This window comes from Uloborus diversus, chromosome 10 (assembly GCF_026930045.1).
Source record: "Uloborus diversus isolate 005 chromosome 10, Udiv.v.3.1, whole genome shotgun sequence".
Lineage (NCBI taxonomy): Eukaryota > Metazoa > Arthropoda > Arachnida > Araneae > Uloboridae > Uloborus > Uloborus diversus.
Window position 1 is genome coordinate 867022 of NC_072740.1, and position 18989 is coordinate 886010.

The 18989-nt window shown below is 34.7% G+C and overlaps 1 protein-coding gene across 1 annotated transcript in view; it reads left to right on the forward strand.

Annotated features, from left to right (window-relative positions):
- The first annotated feature begins 15231 nt into the window (after nucleotides 1-15231).
- The window catches only part of LOC129230985 (cyclin-dependent kinase-like 4), a 90878-nt gene continuing 87120 nt past the window's right edge, over nucleotides 15232-18989 (forward strand). Inside the window, exon 1 of the mRNA XM_054865229.1 lies at nucleotides 15232-15435. Within this exon, the coding sequence (XP_054721204.1) occupies nucleotides 15265-15435 (171 nt within the window). The 5' untranslated portion in view covers nucleotides 15232-15264. The remainder of the gene's footprint in view (nucleotides 15436-18989) is intronic.

Consider the following 18989-nt stretch of genomic DNA (forward strand, 5'->3'; position numbering starts at 1 on the left):
ATCTAAGTTTATCTAATCCCTAGAAATGCAGGGCTTAGTTTATACGGGAGGTAATGGGACTATACTTGTAATTTCTTTCAGTCTATTTTTTATATTACCCGTGTATCTGATCAGTTTTACAATTTTATAGACTCTGAAGATTACAGGGGCTCCAATACTATTTTTGTTACAAATTAAGCCCAGGAAAAAATGTCCGATTGTAATTTAATCCCTGACAAAATATAAGATAGAAATGTATCTTATTGTAATATTTCACATATTTCATAGATACTGAGCAAAACCTTCACATAAATTGGACATGTTTTCTGCCGTATAAACGTTGAGTCGAAAATTTAAATTCGTGTGAAGATTTACAAATCCTTAACAGTTTCCTTTTCCCGTGCAAATCGTTCACTTTTAAAGGACTGTAATACTAAGTGTTGATCGCTGGTTAGTGGACTGTATAACTTATTTTGAGAAACAGCTGAGGCTGACACAATTTTAGTTTTGCTTGGTTTATTGAAAAACAATTATATTGTATACATCATGCTGCCGCAATCTTACTATTTCTGCCACTCGTCCCAGAGAACGCAGTATAAAACTTCAATCGCAGAGGCGTTGCACCAGGAAAAGTATAAATATATAAATTTGCATATGCACAGTAAAATATATACTCCCGGCGTTGAAATTGATAGATTTTCAAAAATATTTGCCAATAGAAAGTTAGTAAAATACCAAAAAATGTACAGAATTAAATTGAACAGATATAAAACTCAATTACAATCAAAACATGTAAACATTAAAATATGTATAGATAATTAAAATCATCCTCTTTACACTGGAACAGGTAAAATTGCTAACTTAGTTATGGGACGTTTGAATGTACCGCACTTAGTTTTTACCAAACAAACTCGAATGCATTTATCCCGGCCTTCGAAAACCTTTATTACACGTCCTAAGATCCACGAATTTACAGGCATACTATCCTCTTTTATCAAAATCACTGCCCCAATAGCAATGTTTTCCCTCAAGAAACACTATTTTGACCTTTGTTGTAAATAACATAAATAGTCTCTCGACCAATTTTTCCATACTTGCTGAATTATTTTTTTTATTTGCTGCCATCCTTTTTAATCTGTTATCAGACAAATCTAACATCTCTGGCTCTACCACTGTGAGCATTGTTCTGCCAATTAAAAAATGTGCCGGAGTCAAAACCTCTATTTCTTCTGCATCACTCGGAAGTGGCGTTAAAGGCTTCGAATTTAAAATCCCTTCGATTTGATTTGAGATTGTTAAAAATTCTTCGTAAGTGAAAATCAATTTGCCCATTGTGCGTTTTAAATGAAATTTAAATGATTTGACACCACTTTCCCAAATGCCTCCAAAAATGAGGAGATTTGGATAGAATAAACCTCCATTTTATTCTTTCAATAAAAAGAAATTTTGATAAAATCTCATCTGGTTCACTCACTAACTTGTGCAAGCGGTCGAGCTCTTTGGAGCACCGATATATGTTTTTGCGTTATCACTAAATAAAACAGCACATTTTCCACGACGGGACATAAATCTTTTCAATGATGCAATAAATGAATCTGACGTCAAATCCGACACAATTTCAAAATGCACGGGTTGATAAACATACAAATATTGCAATAAAGATTTTTTGTAATGTTCCCTTCCGTTGATTTTTATTTTTAATATAAAATGGACCTGCGAAGTCAGTGCCAATATTTAAAAAGGGAAATGTTTGTTGGCAGAGCTCAGGTGGAAGGTCTCCCATTTTCTATTCTAAAAATCGTGGTTTGTATTTTGAACAAATCACACACTCATGCACTATTTCCCGGGCGAGATCTCTTCCATGAATTATCCAAAATTTTAATCTAGATGCATGCAATAGTGCTTGCGCACCAAGATGGCAATTTTTTAAATGTAAATCTAATAAAATTATTCTTGATAACTTTTGATTTTTAGGCAATGCTATTGGATGCTTTGCATCAAAGGGTAATTCAGAATTTGAGAAACGACCTCCAACTCTTATGACATTTGAATTTTTATCAAAAAAAAGGCAAAAAATTTTTTAATTTACTTGACAATTTAACCGGTTTTCCTGAACTTAGCTGCTGAAACTCATCACTAAGACCTTCCTGTTGAACAAACGATGAAAGTTTTAATTCACTGGCAGTGACCTCATCTGCTGTAAGAAGTCCAACCTTCTTTATTTCATTCTTGCAGTTATAAATGAACCTAAGAATATAACTAAATACATTAATTAATGTTTGATAATTATTACTCAAATTCAGGAAATTTACCAAAAAATCATTTTCTGTAACAGTTAAGACAGTCTCATGAGTATTCTTTACTTCACTGAAATATAAAGTTTAAGATCGTTTAGTTCAAAGAAATGTTCAGGTGATTGAGGTTGTTTTAAAATTTCTCGTCCTTCCCACCACTGCTGATTTGTCAAGAGAACACTTGCATCTTGTCCACGGGAGAAAATATCCGCTATATTATCTTTAGAAGAGGTATGTCGCCACTGGAAATTTTGATTCGATTGAATTACCTTCACCTAATTGGAAATGAATGGCTTTAACTTCTCAGTAGGGGTTTTAATCCAGGCAAGAACAATGGTCGAGTCACTATACAAGTAAATATGATCTATTGGCAACTGCAATACGGGTACAATCTTGGACGTAAGTCGAACTAAATGCAGAGCTGATGACAACTCCAAACGAGGTATTGTTATGGTCTTTAGAAGGAGATACCTTTGATTTACTACACAAGAGACTCGTTTTTATGTATCCAAACGCATCTGTCGATTTTAAGTAGACGACTGCACCAAAGGCTTGTTTTGAAGCATCAGCAAATCCGTGTAGCTGAATAGTAATTGCGTTAGAAAGAAGACTGTATCTTGGAATTTGCACTTGATTTACAACTGGAAGTCGTTTCAAAAAGCTCAACCACTCCCTGCACTTTTTAGGAGGGAGAGGATCCGACTAATTGAGTGCCAATACCCAAAGTCTCTGAAAGAAAATTTTTGCCTTCGAAATAATTGGTTGCATTAGACCCAAAGGGTCGAAAATTCTCGCGATTGTGGATAGAACTTCACGTTTCGTGTAATTTTCCTTGAGATCCACAGTCACTCTAAATGTAAAATAATCCGAGTTTGAACACCAAAACATTCCCAATGTTTTGACAGTAATTTCTTGAGATGTAAACGAGTATTCCTAGTGAGTACCCCCTAGTATTAATTCAGGATGGATAGACACCCATTTATGGAGTTCCATTACTCCCCTCTGCAAAACTTGAATGAGATTAGACTGTAGGAACTTAGTCTGATCCAAACTTTCCGAACCCGACAGCACGTCATCGACATAAAAGCATTGAGAAGGAATACTAATGGAGGGAGCCATAGCAAATGTCTCAGTGAAATAAGCTTGGGACCCAATGTTTCCCAGGTCAGGTGACTTGTTTGGCTGGGAAGTTGTCGCGTTTTGGCACGCAATCGCTCTTTTGGCATTAAATATTTTTCAGACGGCGCTTATTATGAAGTCGGGGCTACAAATCAGAGCAACTCTGGCTCCAACTCCTTTACCGCATAATAATAAATAAATAAATAAATAACGGATACAAATACAGGTCTATCATTCAAACTCCCTCTCCCCACTTCTTTCCGGATTTTAAAATATAAAGTAACTGCATTTTTCATTAATTTTGATGTTTATTCCCTGAAATGACGGGCATGTACAAGTAGTTTAAAGTGTTCTGTTATTGAATGAAAATTTATGGATTCATATGTATTGTAATCAATGTTTTGAAATGATTTCATACGCAATCATAACTAGTATTTAAATTGAAGCATAAAAATAGCAAATCTTTATTCTTGCGCATCTGCTGTTCACAGGAGCTTGGCAAGAAGATACTCGCCAACAAAGCAAATGTACACAAAATGCTTAAGAGCCGTTAAAATAATTACTAGTTAAGTAAAAAGTGTTTTTATGGAACTAAAATGTTATTTGCATTCACGATATACAATGTTTTATAACTTTTATAGGTAAAATAAGTACAAAAATTTAAAAATTATAGGCAACTGTGGAATATGTACTCCTTGAATGCATATAAATGTTATTTTTTCTTTATTTAGAAGTAAAAAACATTCGTACATGCTAGGGAAAAGTTACTGGACCTCCTGGTGTGGCTTTTTCCTCATAGTTTACAATGCTAGAATACTACAGTATTACTATAAATCTAATTTTTCCCTTCTAACAGTTAAAGATTGTTATGCATGGCTTCAGCTAATGAAAACTTCTTCAGCGGTTACGGTCAACTCGAAATTGCTCCCCAGGTCACATGGCACTGTTGCCGTATCGGGATAGTAGGGTTGCACTCTCTCCATCTATTCCTTCTCAATGCATAAAAGTCGTTGCGAACTACTTCACATGCATCGGAGTAATCTTTAAGTTCATCATCTGCCAAAGCCTTTAGCGTGCGAGTGGCCAGAAATGACGCACATTTTGTGCCGTAAGTTAGTTTTTAAGTGATAAATTTCAACAGGGCCAAATGGATCCGTTTTCCAAAGCCTTTTTTGAAGGTCTCATTCCTCAGGATCTACCAATATCTGCCGATACATCATTTTTATATCAGCGCTGAAAGCATATTGATGTTTTCTAAACCGCAGTGCAATGGAAAACAAGTCCTGTTGAACGATACCTCCGTTGAGTAAAATTGAATTTAGTGAACTACCCTCATTTGTCTTTGCTGAAGCATAGAATACGACCCGTAAAGGCGTAGATACACTATCTGGTCGTAAGACGGCGTGATGTGGAATGTAATAACCATTGTCCGTGTTAGAAGGACACTCAACTTCCCTTACCATGTGCCAAAGATACAGGTATTCGTCTATAAAACTCTTGCCACATCTTCGTTTTCGCTTAATTTTTTCCAAAGTTGATTCAAACATTTTTCTGCGACATCTCTGGAGTTTCCCAAACATGACCTCCTGTTTTCCCTTATCGGAAGTTTAACTATATATCTACCAGAATCATCGCGTTTAGTTGTTTTAATGAAATATTCCTCGCAGTACAACTCTTCAACAGAAACATTTTTGTCATCCCCACCATCTCCGGGAAACGATTCAACCTCCAAAAATCTCTAAATTGTAAGATTTAAATTTTCCTGTTCGGAAGTTAAACCAGCAAAGAAATTTGCTTTTACGTTATTTATCGTTCCAGATACTACAAATCCGAACACAGTATTTTGCAAAAATAAAGAATTATCATTTTATTTAAATCTCCCCGGCTTAAGCAATTCGAAAATGAATTCGCACCCAATTAATGCATGAATTTTATTAGGAATAAAAAAACTCAGAATCCGCTAATTCTATTCCGCTGGGAAAATCTGATCGCGATACATCAAGACGACTCATCGGCGTTGGTCTCGTAATTTTTGGTAAGATTAAGAAGGTTGTAGTTTTTGAATAATCTCCCTTCTCGTTCAAAATTGTTGCTGTTACCTACTTTTCTTACAAAACTCTCTTTACCATTGATACCAGAAATGAAAAGATTCGATTCTTCCTTTTTTAACTCAAGAAATTCAGCGGCTTCATGAGAAATGCAGTTTACAGTGCTACCACTGTCTAAAATTCCTCTTAATTTCACTTTCCTTCCACTCGCATTAATAAAATACATTAAAACGGTACATAAAATTGCTGACTTTTCTCAGCTAGGAGCGTTCTATCGAGTGACGCTTCTTGTTTATATGATGATTCTTCTATCACGGAAAACGAATTGTTAACATTTACATTTGAAGGTACTGATTTACTGCAATTTTTGTCTTTTTCATAATGTAGCAATGTATTATGCCTTTTAAAGCATACAGAGCATTTGAGTGTTGAACGACAATCAAATTTGTGTTGCCTTAAACAATTTCTACACAATTTATGATTCTTAACAAATTCTAAGCGCTGAGAAATATTTAAATTATTGATCATTGGTTACATTTAAATAAAGAATGTTGTTCATTACACATAATACACTCTTTAATGTTTTTATCGGCATTCATCAATAAATTCCTGGGTTTTGACGTAGGATTTTGAAACCCTTTTACATTTTTGTCAGAAATATTCGTGTTTAATTGATCAAGCACATTAGATCTATTATCCATAAATTGTAATAATTCATTTAATGACGGAATTTCTTTAGTAGCTACAGATAATTCGTATGCCTTTCTAGTATCTTTGTCTAGCTTTTGAAGAACGATGTTCGTTAGTATCGCATTTGAAAGATCATTACATTCTAAATTAAGCACTTTTAAGCCTCTTAAATTCTTTTTAACTTTATCAGATAAATTTCTCAATAATTTTGAGTTTTCGAAATTTATTTTTTCTAATCCCAATACTTGTAAGTTGACCACCTGTCTATGTTGACCACTTTTGTCAGGAACGGAATTAGTCCTATCTCATATAATGAAGGAAAACCTCTGTAACTTGACCACCTCTCTATCTTGACCACCTGTCTATCTTGACCACTAAGGTACGCCAAATTTGGTTTGGAGTATTGTAAAAAACCCTTTGTAAGTTGACCACTTGGTTTATTTTCTTAAACTTTCTTCAGCAAATTATTTTATTTTATTATCTATTTATTTACTTATTTATTATTATTATTTTTTTTTTTTGGAAGTTTTCCAAGAATATGTTTAATGCCTTGGTGACAGACTAGCATTTTACTAACTAAACCAGAAGCATAAAGCTTATGCTGCTCTTTTTCCTCCAAACTTGTTTTTCATTTGTTGTTCTATTTAAGATAACTTTTTGTACTCTGTTCAATAAAAATAGGTGTCAGTAGAAAAGTTTTTTCTTTCAGTTGCAATATGTTGTGGCAACATAGGAATTGTGCTACAAAGCACAGGCCCAGATCTATACATTTTGGGTGCCCCTGCCTGCTACAAAATATGTAGGACCCCTCCCTAGTGGCCAGCAGTGTCTACTTGTAAAGTGAATAAGTCTTAGTGCTAGTTTTTTTTTTTTTCTTCAATGTCTAGGGCCGTTAGCCCCTTTAAGGACGTGGGCCCCTCGCACTGCGGATATGCAGATTTGGGCCTGCTAATGAGTAATGAGTAAAATTACATATTTCTGGTGCAAGGGATTAAGAGATAGGACATTTTAATTTTGCCTTTATGAACTGGAAGAGTCGAGCTTGTTGCTCTTTGTGCTATAAGTTTTACATAAAAAGACTTCAAAAAGAAAGTTAGTTGAACTTGAGATTAATAAAAAGTATGAAATATTAAAATTAATTGAAAATGGAGAAAGCCAGAGAAAATTTGCTGGCACATATGGAATTTCTAAAACTACACTGTGTAATATAGTTAAAAACAAGGGGAAAAAAAACAAAATTATTTGAATAGTATTTTTAATTATTATTTCACTTTCAATGATGTTAAAAAATGAAAGTGAGTTGAACAGAAAGAGTTAGGGTGAATTACGCAAAAAATGAATATATGGTGCAAGAAATGACAAAAAAAAAAAAAAAATCATTACCGCCCTTTATAAGTTGACCACCTGTCTAAGTTGACCGCTAAAGTACTGCACCGCGAGTGGTCAACTTACACAGGTTTCACTGTATTTCCTGAATATGGAGATCCACAATTGCACGTTTATTTTCATACCTAGCCCCCAATGCACTAAACAAGGATTTAAACGTGTCCTCACTAATTTCTAACATTTTTGCTTCACCTTGTAAGGCAGTTTTTAAATAGAACAATTTTTGAGTTTCTGAAATGTTTTCATTAGCAGAAATCATGGATTGAAACTGACCCTTAAAGTTAGCAAATTCTTCAATTTTACCGCTAAATTTAGGTAACGGAATAGTAGGCAATTTAGGAGCCAAATCAAACTTTAATGAATTGATAGTGCTAAAGTCTTCATGGACTTATTCGTTTTATCAGCAAATCTCGTAAGGAAATATTGAATGTTTACCTCCAGAGTGTCGCAGATCGAATCCAATTCCCCGAAGATTTCATCACACTCGATTTCTTCTTTTTCATCCAACTTTAACTCACCGTATAACTCAAAAAGCCTATTCAGTTCTTGTTTTATTTCTGAGATATCTTTTAATTTGTTTTCGCATTCAACTTGAGTCTTCTCACACAATTCTTTATCTTTTTCGTCGAATTTAGTTATAAGCGTGAGCTTTGCTTTTACGCGTCCCCTTAATCGGTTCAATTCAGCTTTATTATACGCTTTTGCCATTTTTTTCATCCGGCTGCTGGACCAATATGTTGATCGCTGGTTAGTGGACTGTATAACTTGTTTTGAGAAATAGCTGAGGCTGACACAATTTTAGTTTTGCTTGGTTTATTGAAGAACAATTGTATTGTATCCATCATGCTGCCGCAGTTTTACTGTTTCTGCCGCTCGTCCCAGAGACCGCTGTATAAACTGCAATCCCAGAGGCGTTGTACCAGGAAAAGTATAAATGTATAAATTTTAAAAATGTAAAAAAATGTTTTGGACGAAAGAGGTGAGGTGTTTCTTGAGTTTTGTATAAGCGATGTAAAACTTTTCAATACATCCAAAATGCTAACTTAAACCAAACACCAATAACATAAAGTTTTCCCGGGACTTGATCACTCCATTTTTCGGTCTTCTTTTCCGCAAACCTAAAAAAAAAAAAACAGAAAAATGGCTTCTGAAATCATAAAATAGGGCATAAAACAAAAAAGTCAAGTAAATTAATTATTCAATCAATTACTGAATATTTAATAATATATATTTATTGAAAAAAAATGAAAATAATATTTTGAGGGATTTTGGCTTTTTTCAGTCTCTTTATCCCTCACCTAATAACTTTAAATAAAGCAACCCGTCTCTAACAAACCACTTTTTTTGTTAGAAGTATCTCGGCCACGACACAAATAAACAACTTTAACTCGAGTTTGGACTACGGAGAAATTTCTAACCCTCTGATTGAATGGGCTCCGTCTGACGTGGCTGGTTGTACTTGGTATCCGTCTGACGTGGCTGTAATATTATTCACTGCCATTCCACCGTCACGCGTGAGAGAATCAGACACTACAATTTTAGCAACATTTTGTAATACAGTCAACCCACTTACCCAGTCACGCAAAGTAGGATTCTTTCTTTAAAAATCGAATAATTTACATTTTATAGCGTATGGTTTCTCACCCAGAATGGGATTGAACTACCAACAATTCGATTTACATCCAAAAGTACTAGCCGATTGCGCTACAGATGAATTGTTGAACGATGTTACATTAGCAGAGTTCTGCACGTGTGCGTCGAAGATGGCAGGTTAGAACGCTTTTTTATTGTCGTGTTTTTTCAGTTCGTTTCGACTGCAGAACGTCCCATAAGAAGCATAGCTTCAAAAATTATGATCTCAGTCTTTATACTCCCTGAATGTCAGTCCATACTAGTCTCTGATGTCAGCTCAAAGTTCGTGGACGTCAGTCTATAAAAATCGCATACGTTCCAACAGAAGCGCTCAATTTTCGATAGTATATGCGTATAAATATTCTGAGATTGTTAATTGCATTTTAAAAGCCAACATATTGCATAAATCTTCTCTACGCACCTGATTATGTGGCTTTCTGAGGTACTGAGCAAGTGCCTGTTATTTTTTACATAAATATTTCTCTATGGTTGGTTGATATAATTATACATATTTGCACATTTAAGCTCATTTTCAAGCAAAATAACTGGTGCACCAGATTTGAATACCTTAATATTTATTCTCCATTCTGCACCAGTGCTTAACACTCGTAATCTGGACGATATGAACTCGAAATAAATGTTGCTTCACCATTCCCTGGTCCCGAGATTTACAAAAATTCTAACATGCAATGGTCGCCTAATTTTGGCACTTTTTTTCTAGAGATATGCGAAGTCTATGCTGACAAACGACAAAACATATCTAAATTGCAAACAGAAATCCAACGCGTCACTTCTGACATTGAGCAAAATATTTCGGATCAACTAAAAGATCAGCTATTTGACCAAGCATGGTTCATTTAGTCACATCTGTTTTTTAAAGTTAAAAAAAAATTCAATTAAATGCCACTTTACTACCCTTCCATTTAATATTGAGTTCGGGGCATTTGATGAGACATAGGTTAATATTATAAAATCTTAAAATTTTGATTGGCATAAGAAACGTTTTGACAGACTATTTAATAGCTGCCAGATACGTAACCGTCTGGTGACAGAAAATGCCAATCTCCACGCAAACAAAACTCGGCGAATCCACTTGATCTTCCTTTGAAAAGTATAGAAAGTTAATGGAACTTGGATCGATTTTCGATATTGTAGATAGTTTCACCACTTTTTTGAACTAATGGCATGAAAAAATTTTACGACCGAAAACAGCTTCAATATATTTTAAGAAATAACTTTTGTAGTTAATGTTTGATAATGACGAAGATAAAATACGGCGATATTAATAACATGGCACAATCAAATCGAGTTTTAAGGAGACTTTGATTTCCACTGGAATGCGTACATCAACGATCAGGCTTCGATTGAAATTAGAGGTCAAAAATGTAATTTTGTTACAAAAAAAGAAACACGTATATTCATTTTGTACTGTGATATCGCAATGAGCCTCGTAAATAAAGTTAATTACTTGACTTTGAGTAGCACTGCGTTAAAACCATCATATTAAGTTCAATCTCTACCATTGAAAATAAATTTACGCGTGTCCTTCAAAAACAAAGCAATTAGAACGTTTTACTAGTTGTTCTTTTAAACAAAATATGTATTTAAGACTTTACAGGTTGGAACTCTTAAGAGATCGTAAGACTTTAAAACTGCATTTTACTGTTAAACATTTTTTAATTTCAAGCCTAAGTGTAACCTTACTTTGGGAATTGCATTGAAACCCTTTGATTAAATACCTCTAAGTTTCTAAGAAAATCCAAACTAACCTTTTAGAGAAACCTAAAGCTCCATAAAAATTTTTTATTTCCCACAAAGAATTTAAGACATTAAAACTGCATTTGACTGCTAAATATTTTTAAAATGCAAGACTAAGTGGAACCACATTTTGGAAGTGCATTGGTAACCTACTTCGATTAAACACCTCTAAAGTTCCCAAGTCCTCTAAGAATCCCAAACTAACCTTTTTACAGAAACCTAAAACTCCATAAAAAATTTGATACAAGGTAAGTGAGACCAACAATGGATACAGTTGAGCTTTGAAGATACTGCATAATTTTCTCGCTATGTAGGAGATGAAACGTAATGAAGTAATCTCCATTTCAGTGGAATTAAAAGTTTTTTGAAACACTCAAAAACAACTGGACTTACTTGGCGTGGTCAGAAAGAGAGTTGTGTAAGTCATTCTAACTTATAATTTTGAAACATTTGAAAACTGTGAAAAAATATTTGCAGAAAATCAAGAGGGATCGTCAAGAGAGAGAGAATTTTAACTTATAAAAAAAAAGAAAAAGATTTGTACTTGAAACATAGGAACTTTAGCAATTTTAACTATGCATTAACTTTTATAAAAAGTGTCTTATAATTTGTAATAAAGTAACTATAAATGACTTACTAACACCACGCTTATTTTCGAGATGAAGAATGTCAAATACATTGACTGTTATAAGTTAAAAGACTTTTCTCCAAGAAGAAAATTCTGCATGCTGGTTCAATATGCGGTATATTAACTGATTTAACTACCCCTTTCACTTGAACAGCAGTTAAGATCAATAGAAAGTTTTGTAAAGTTCTTGGGGTGAATATACTTTAGTATATTTTCGCGCAACTGATATACTTCTTAGAGGATCTAAAGAGGAACCCACAGATCCATGCTTCACTCAAACTAAATATTTTGACTTGAACCACTATGCTTCTAACTCAAACCATAATTTAATAAAAGCTTCAAAAAGATAATCTAGCAAAGACGAAGTTTAGCAAAAAAAGTTTAGTTTAACTCGAAAAAATGCCAGCTCATTTTAAGAGAAAATTTTCATTTTTAGAGAGTTTTTCGTAGAAAGATTGTACATATTACGTCAGTTAGAAAGAGAAAATATGATTAAAATTTAAAAATCCTTTGTGCATTTAGAGTTTTAATAGTAGGGCTTATGTGACCTCTAAGCTCATAATTTTTAGATATATATATCTTAAACACCAGTATTTGTAATCCTTTTTTTTTTTTAGAAAAAAAGCTTTAAAACCAACTGAAATTTGTTAAGTGACCGTTTTAGTCAATTTCTTGCACTGATAGCATTTTAGGCAGCTAGTAGTTGACCAACCCTTAATACCAACACAAATGGTTAGTTACTGAATTTTTTTTAATTTACTTTAGCAAAAATTGATGGTCTGCATTAGAGTTTCTAATTCCGAAATTCCGAGTCCGAGTCCTGCGAGATCCCGTATGATATTTATATGCAAAATTTTAAAGCGGGGGTGGGGGATCAGATACTTTCCCAATGATTCAACAGGATATAACTGATTTCAGTACATATTAGAGTTATTAAAATTTGAAATTTTTATAACTTCTTCATTAATTGCTGGAAAAGAAATGTTTTACATTTTTGCTAAGAAAAAAAGTACTAAAGGCAAGGAAGTTATTCTTTCTAAGGGGGCTTGAGCCTCCACTTGCCCCCCCCCCATATGGGCGCCCATGGCGGGATTAATTCCGCGGGACTGAGAGCAAAATCCCGCGGGATTTCCTATCCCGTAAATGTTTTCCATGCAAACGTTTTCCAGCTTTTGCCGCTCATAAAACGACTATTTTCACAAACATCATCTTCTTCGTATATCTGCAAGAAGAGCAAGAATAACTGTCTCATATGATGTACGGCGGATTAACCATTAAGGACACAATAAACATAGAGTATATTTTTCTGGGAACGAATTGGTATTATCATTCGAGGTTTCATTTTTCATTCGTTCAGCAACTGAGAAAATGCGGAAATTTTTTAAACATTTTCGAAATTCATCACTAAAATTTAAAATCTGGAAATTTGTGCTTTATAAAAAGTAGAAAAAGTGTATTACAGATGGCAAAACCAGCAGGGCTATCTGAATACAATTGTTGGCGACAGAAACTTGGATGAAACACAGGATGACTCGCATGACAGTGGAGTAAGTTAAGCTGCTCAAGTTTTGAATAATGATCGGTAAATTAGCGAAGGTATCCAAAACTTTTTACTGAGACTACAACTTGTTGAAATCAAGCAACACTCGAGCCTTGCTGTAATTAATCAAATAAACTAATAGAATAACCAACGTTAATGAAGCAACAAGAGTTAAATTGCATTGCAAGTTAAATTGGACACAGCAAAACACATAACCAATAGTTATCGTTTCTGTCCGAAATTTGCAGTTCTTGAGCAAAAACCAAGCATAAGAAAAGAAAAATCTATTTCGGAAGGTGATGAAGTTAATGGGGATCATTTACTTAGTGTCCACAATTATTTAATCTCAGTAAAACAAACTGCAGTGGAGCCACATCACGTGTTTTCATCAAGAGCATTAGTTTTTGACCAAAAATCCTTCGCCATCACATACGAGCGATGCTTTGTAAGACGCAATGGACTGTTGTAGGACACTTTTGTGCTCCAAAGATAATTGCTAATTGGGATCTGACTCTGTATTGCTCTTCAATTGGTTTATGGAATTCGAGAAATTACTAATTCAAGTAACAAAAGCAGTCCTTCTTAAAGAGCACAACTTTTTCTATTTGTCATTAAAATTTAATTTTTAGAAGAATAAAGTCAATCCTGCGAGATTGGCTCCTTACAACCCTGAAATCCTGCGGATTGAATTCGGCACGGGATTGGAAACCCTAGTCTGCATATTACATTAAGTTAACATGTAGAATTAAATTTAGCGTCAGGAAATACGATTACACATATAAAACCTTACACAGGTACTGAAAGGGACTTTTTTTAAACCTTTCTAGATGGCTTTGCAAGTGCGTTCTTTCCTAACCTACAATCAGAGCTTTAGTTACAACTATATATTATAACAGAACATTTCATGGTAAGCTAGAAATCAGATCTAGTAACCAGATAGAGAATATCGACTTATTTTTTCTTGAATTCTAATTCTTTTATTGAGCAATCACAATTGCTTATTGCTTTCATTTGACTGTTTTTGGCGTCCTATCATTTTATTTTCCCGCCGCCACCCTCCGCACCATCACCGTCGACCGGCTCCTCACGATGCTGCTCCTATTGCGAAAGCCGTCTCCAGGTTGCATCCATGTCCTACACACACACGCGCATACATACACAACTACACACACACGCACACATACACACACATTCATGCCTGCACACAAACGCATGCCTACACACACATACCCCCCCCCCCACACATTCATACACACAACTACCCACACACTTATGCCAGCACACAGACACAAACACACATGCCAACACACACACACACCCTACACACAAACACACATACACCCCACACACAAACACACATACACCCCACACACAAACACACATACACCCCACACACAAACACACGCCTACATACACACACTCGTGATTGCGACAAACATCATTTGAATTCAAGATGTCAAAATTCAAATTAATTTTTTTTCAGATTTTTGTTATTTAACTTCTTCCCTGTTTTTAAATTTTTGTGCTCCCGTTTTCCATTACTGGCTTGTGTATAATAGATATCAATGGTTTGGTATATTGAAAATGTATTACATTAAGCGGGATAATCTTTTAGCCGATGTTCTAATTACGGGCTTGACTGCATTTGAAAATTGTAAATTATAAATATTAACTGTGTTTTATTTATTTGGGGGGGGGGGGTATAGTTACTAAGAATAGCAAAGCATTTAGAAAATCGTCAGCGTTCATGCTGTATGACTATGCGCCACCTGAAATAATTTTTTAGTGTTCATTTGACTTAGAATAATCTCGGCGAAATTAAATTCTTTGGGAAGTTTTGCATGGTAAGATCCCAGTCGCCACCACCTGGTGGGGAAACTGGGTAACAAAACTCTCGTGTTAATGGCTATTACTCTATAAATTAGATAATAGATGAATTTTGGAGAATGCACTAAATTAGCGAAACGCGTGTACCTAATACTTAGCCCTTTTGTAAGACGAGCAACGAAGCAGTTAAAATCGAAATCGTTACGTTCAAAAAAAGGATAAATAAATATAAAGAAACTTTTGTTCATATTGCAAAAACTAAGTCAGTTATCGATCCATTGGTCGACAAAAGTGTTCTAACCCCTCAAATGATTTCTAAATTGTCTCCTTTTTTCAAGGAAGGAACGACGGCACCTGACTCCAATGATGGAAAAGTATGAAAAGTTGTCCAAGATTGGAGAAGGCTCGTACGGCGTAGTTTTTAAGTGTCGAAATAGAGAAAATGGCCAAATAGTTGCTGTAAAGAAATACATGGAAACCGAAGATGATCCACTGATCAAAAAGATTGCACTGCGAGAAATCAGAATGCTTAAAGTGAGTTGAAAAGTTTTTGTGATGTTGAAAAGTTTTTGTTTTGCCAATGTTAGAGTTACATATGTTTAATCATATGGGAATCAAAATCAGTCGAAGGCACCCACCGGTGCCATTAGTTGGGTGTTATATTCTCGTCTTTCAGATAGGAATTGCATTCTGACCTGTGCTATCGGTACCGTGTGGAGCATGGTAAAACGCTTGTACAGGGTGGGCCGCGGGAACTTCCTTTTTTTTAAATGAAAAAAAAATACTTACTGAAAAATTCTTTATTATTATATTTTTCATATTACACATAATTGAAGGTTATGCTTTACACTGTTTTGAAAACAATATCTTGTAAGTGTTGCCCTCCATTGCCAATACATTGATTCAATCGAACTCGGAAGTTTTGGTCAACTTTTTGGAGCATGTCGACAGGTGTATTGGCAATTTCGGCCCGGATACGGTTCTTCACGTCCTCCAGGGCTCGTGGACGATCGTTATGAACCCGCGACTTCAGATCACCTCACAGGAATCAGTCACAAAGGCTAAATTAGGCGAACGTGCGGGCCAGTTTAAGTCCCCATTTCGATCGAGCGACTGTTAGAAAAATGCGCGATACTGTCTCGACCAAAACATGAGGATGAAAACATGATGCAACAAAACTGCCCATTCAGATCTTTCCATTGATCCTCTCCCCACTTCTCTGTGGTGCTCCACACTTTTTGCGCTCCAAATTAAAAAAGGATAGTACCCCCGCCACACCATGGATTAAGTTTGAAAAAAAAAATCAAAAATGCCGTATGAAAATGAGACATAAGTTTCGAAGTCCAAAAATTCGCCTTTTAATTACAGGTTGTTTTTATTAAAAATAACCACAATGCTTTTTAGTGAAATAACTGCTGCCAGTTGATGCTTGAATCCCTCAGATTAACTCAGATCGATCCTGTCTCGACCAAAGCATGATGACTACTGAAAACATGATGCAACAAAATTTCCCATTCAGATCTTTCCATTGATCCTCTCCCCACTTCTCTGTGGTGCTCCACACTTTTTGCGCTCCAAATTAAAAAAAGGATAGTACCCCCGCCACACCATGGATTAAGTTTGAAAAAAAAAAAAAATCAAAAATGCCGTATGAAAATGAGACACATGTTTCGAAGTCCAAAAATTCGCCTTTTAATTACACGTTGTTTTTATTATAAATAACCACAATGCTTTTTAGTGAAATAACTGCTGCCAGTTGATGCTTGAAACCCTCAGATTAACTCAGATCGATACTGTCTCGAACAAAGCATGATGACTACTGAAAACATGATGCAACAAAACTTCCTATTCAGATCTTTCCATTGATCCTCTCCCCACTACTCTGTGATGCTCCACACTTTTTGCGCTCCAAATTAAAAAAGGATAGTTCCCGCGCCACACCCTGTATTAAGTTTGAAAAAAAAAGTCAAAAATGCCGTATGAAAATGAGACACAAGTTTCGAAGTCCAAAAACTCGCCTTTTAATTACACGTTGTTTTTATTAAAAATAACCACAATGCTTTTTAGTGAAATAACTGCTGCCAGTTGTTGCTTGAATCCCTCATTTTAACTTATTTCCCTGGACATGGATTGGCGGATTCCCAAAATCTGTATTTAGCTGCATTACAATGCTTTCATTTCTTTTAAGGAGTTTAGTTTCAGTCTGGATTGAATGACCTGTAGGTTACTCTGTATTCATAGGTGTTTGCAATCTGAAGAAATAAAACAAAAAAATCATCCTTAGCAAAATCATAATTCATCTTAAAAGTTTTGTACCTAGGGGCGGGGAATTGTCATAGGTGAGTTTTTCGAAAATCAATTCCCCTAGTAATTTTAGAACCGAAAAATTATACTTATCTTTTAACAAAAAAAAGAAACTCTTTCAATTTTTGTACCATTTTAAAAATATTTCCGGAATAAATTTGTTCCAAGTTTTTGTAATATCTATAACAATTGGAATAATAGTTATTTCTAACGAAATATAGTCCAGGGCATATCTGCATTTCAAGTATTTACAGACGATCTGTGCGATAAAACCACTCCATAAAAGATGAATTAGACATATTTTCAGTTAATGCCTGCTTTGTTGGCTTATATTAAGTGAGATTGGGATTATTTGAAAAAACAAAATTTTTCTCACTGTTGAAAGTTTTGTCCTGAAAAGCAAAAACTCTCCCGTTTAACAGTGTATATTTTTATTAGGACAACTTTGAGTAGAACAGAATCTCAAAAAAAAAAAAAACCTTTTATCATCCCCATTTTTCTAAACGAATTTTTATATATTTCAAAATGTTAAGTCTTATAACTTAGAGCAGGATGTTTTTATACACAAATTTCTTGTCAGGAAAAATAAGTAAAATTCTTTGAATTTTCTTAAGTAGAAAAATTCTCCTATGGGTTACAATTCGTGCTAAGTTGTTCACCCTGTGTACTTATAAAATTTAAAGAACTAGAAACGCATTTTTTCCCCTCTATCGATTAATTTTCTTTGATTCATGCTTCTATACTTTAGATCGTTTTGGTCTTAGTCTATAATATTTGTTTTGTCTCTTTTGATGTGTTACATTTTAAACTTTTATAGCACTGAACACATTCGCTAGCTATTGATGAAGTGGAATTTCGTTTCAAGCTAATGGCTTCTTCACTCATAGCAAAGCAATTTCTTTTCTTTTTTTTAAATTTTGCGTTTATAATATTTTTTTACAAACTCCTATTAGCTTTAGGGACAATGAGACTGGAGTTTTTAACTGGAAACATGTGTTTAAAGTCCAGTTTTGAAATAAATATTTTAGGCATTTGCTTGAAGGTGGAAAGAAACTCCTTCTCCGTTCAAAAGAGTGGAGGAAAAAAAAAGTTTTTTTTTGTCACTCCTTTTTTTTTTATTTTTAGATACCATAGTTGAAGGCATTGTTATTGGAAGCGCGTGTCTTTAAACCCATTGCAGATGCGATTGAAAATAAGTGGCTATAACTAGCTGATTCCAATAAACTAGGTAATGTGACTCCATTTTCAAACATCAATTTGGTGACAGGTTTTACCAAATTTAGGGATGACTTGAAAATTTTGGGATTACTTGAGAGCATATCAAATCTATATGTTTACTCATATTATATTTAAAGTATCTAATACAGGGTGTATCAGTACAGCGTTTACAGACTTTGAGGGCTTTTAGAGTACACCTCGATGATGGGAAATCACATAGCAATGCATGGTCAGAAACGCTTTCCTGGTGCGGTAGTGACGACACAAATCGCCAAAAAGACACGACACGAGTAAGAGAAGAAAACATGTTGATTATCCTTAGTACAGCAAAAAACTAAAAAACAAAGAACATTAAGGAGTCAACGATTGTCATCGAAGTAGGTGTTCTAAATTACGACTACCCCGGGCCTTGATGCGTGCCTTCATCTCCGGCGCATTGAATATTGAACGTTAACGTAAATACCGGGTGTGTTCCGGACTTCCCGCTGTAACAAAAGTCACGTCCGTCATCTGATGCTAACGTAAGATGTTTACGTAACAACATCTATCGTGTACACCCAACAAAA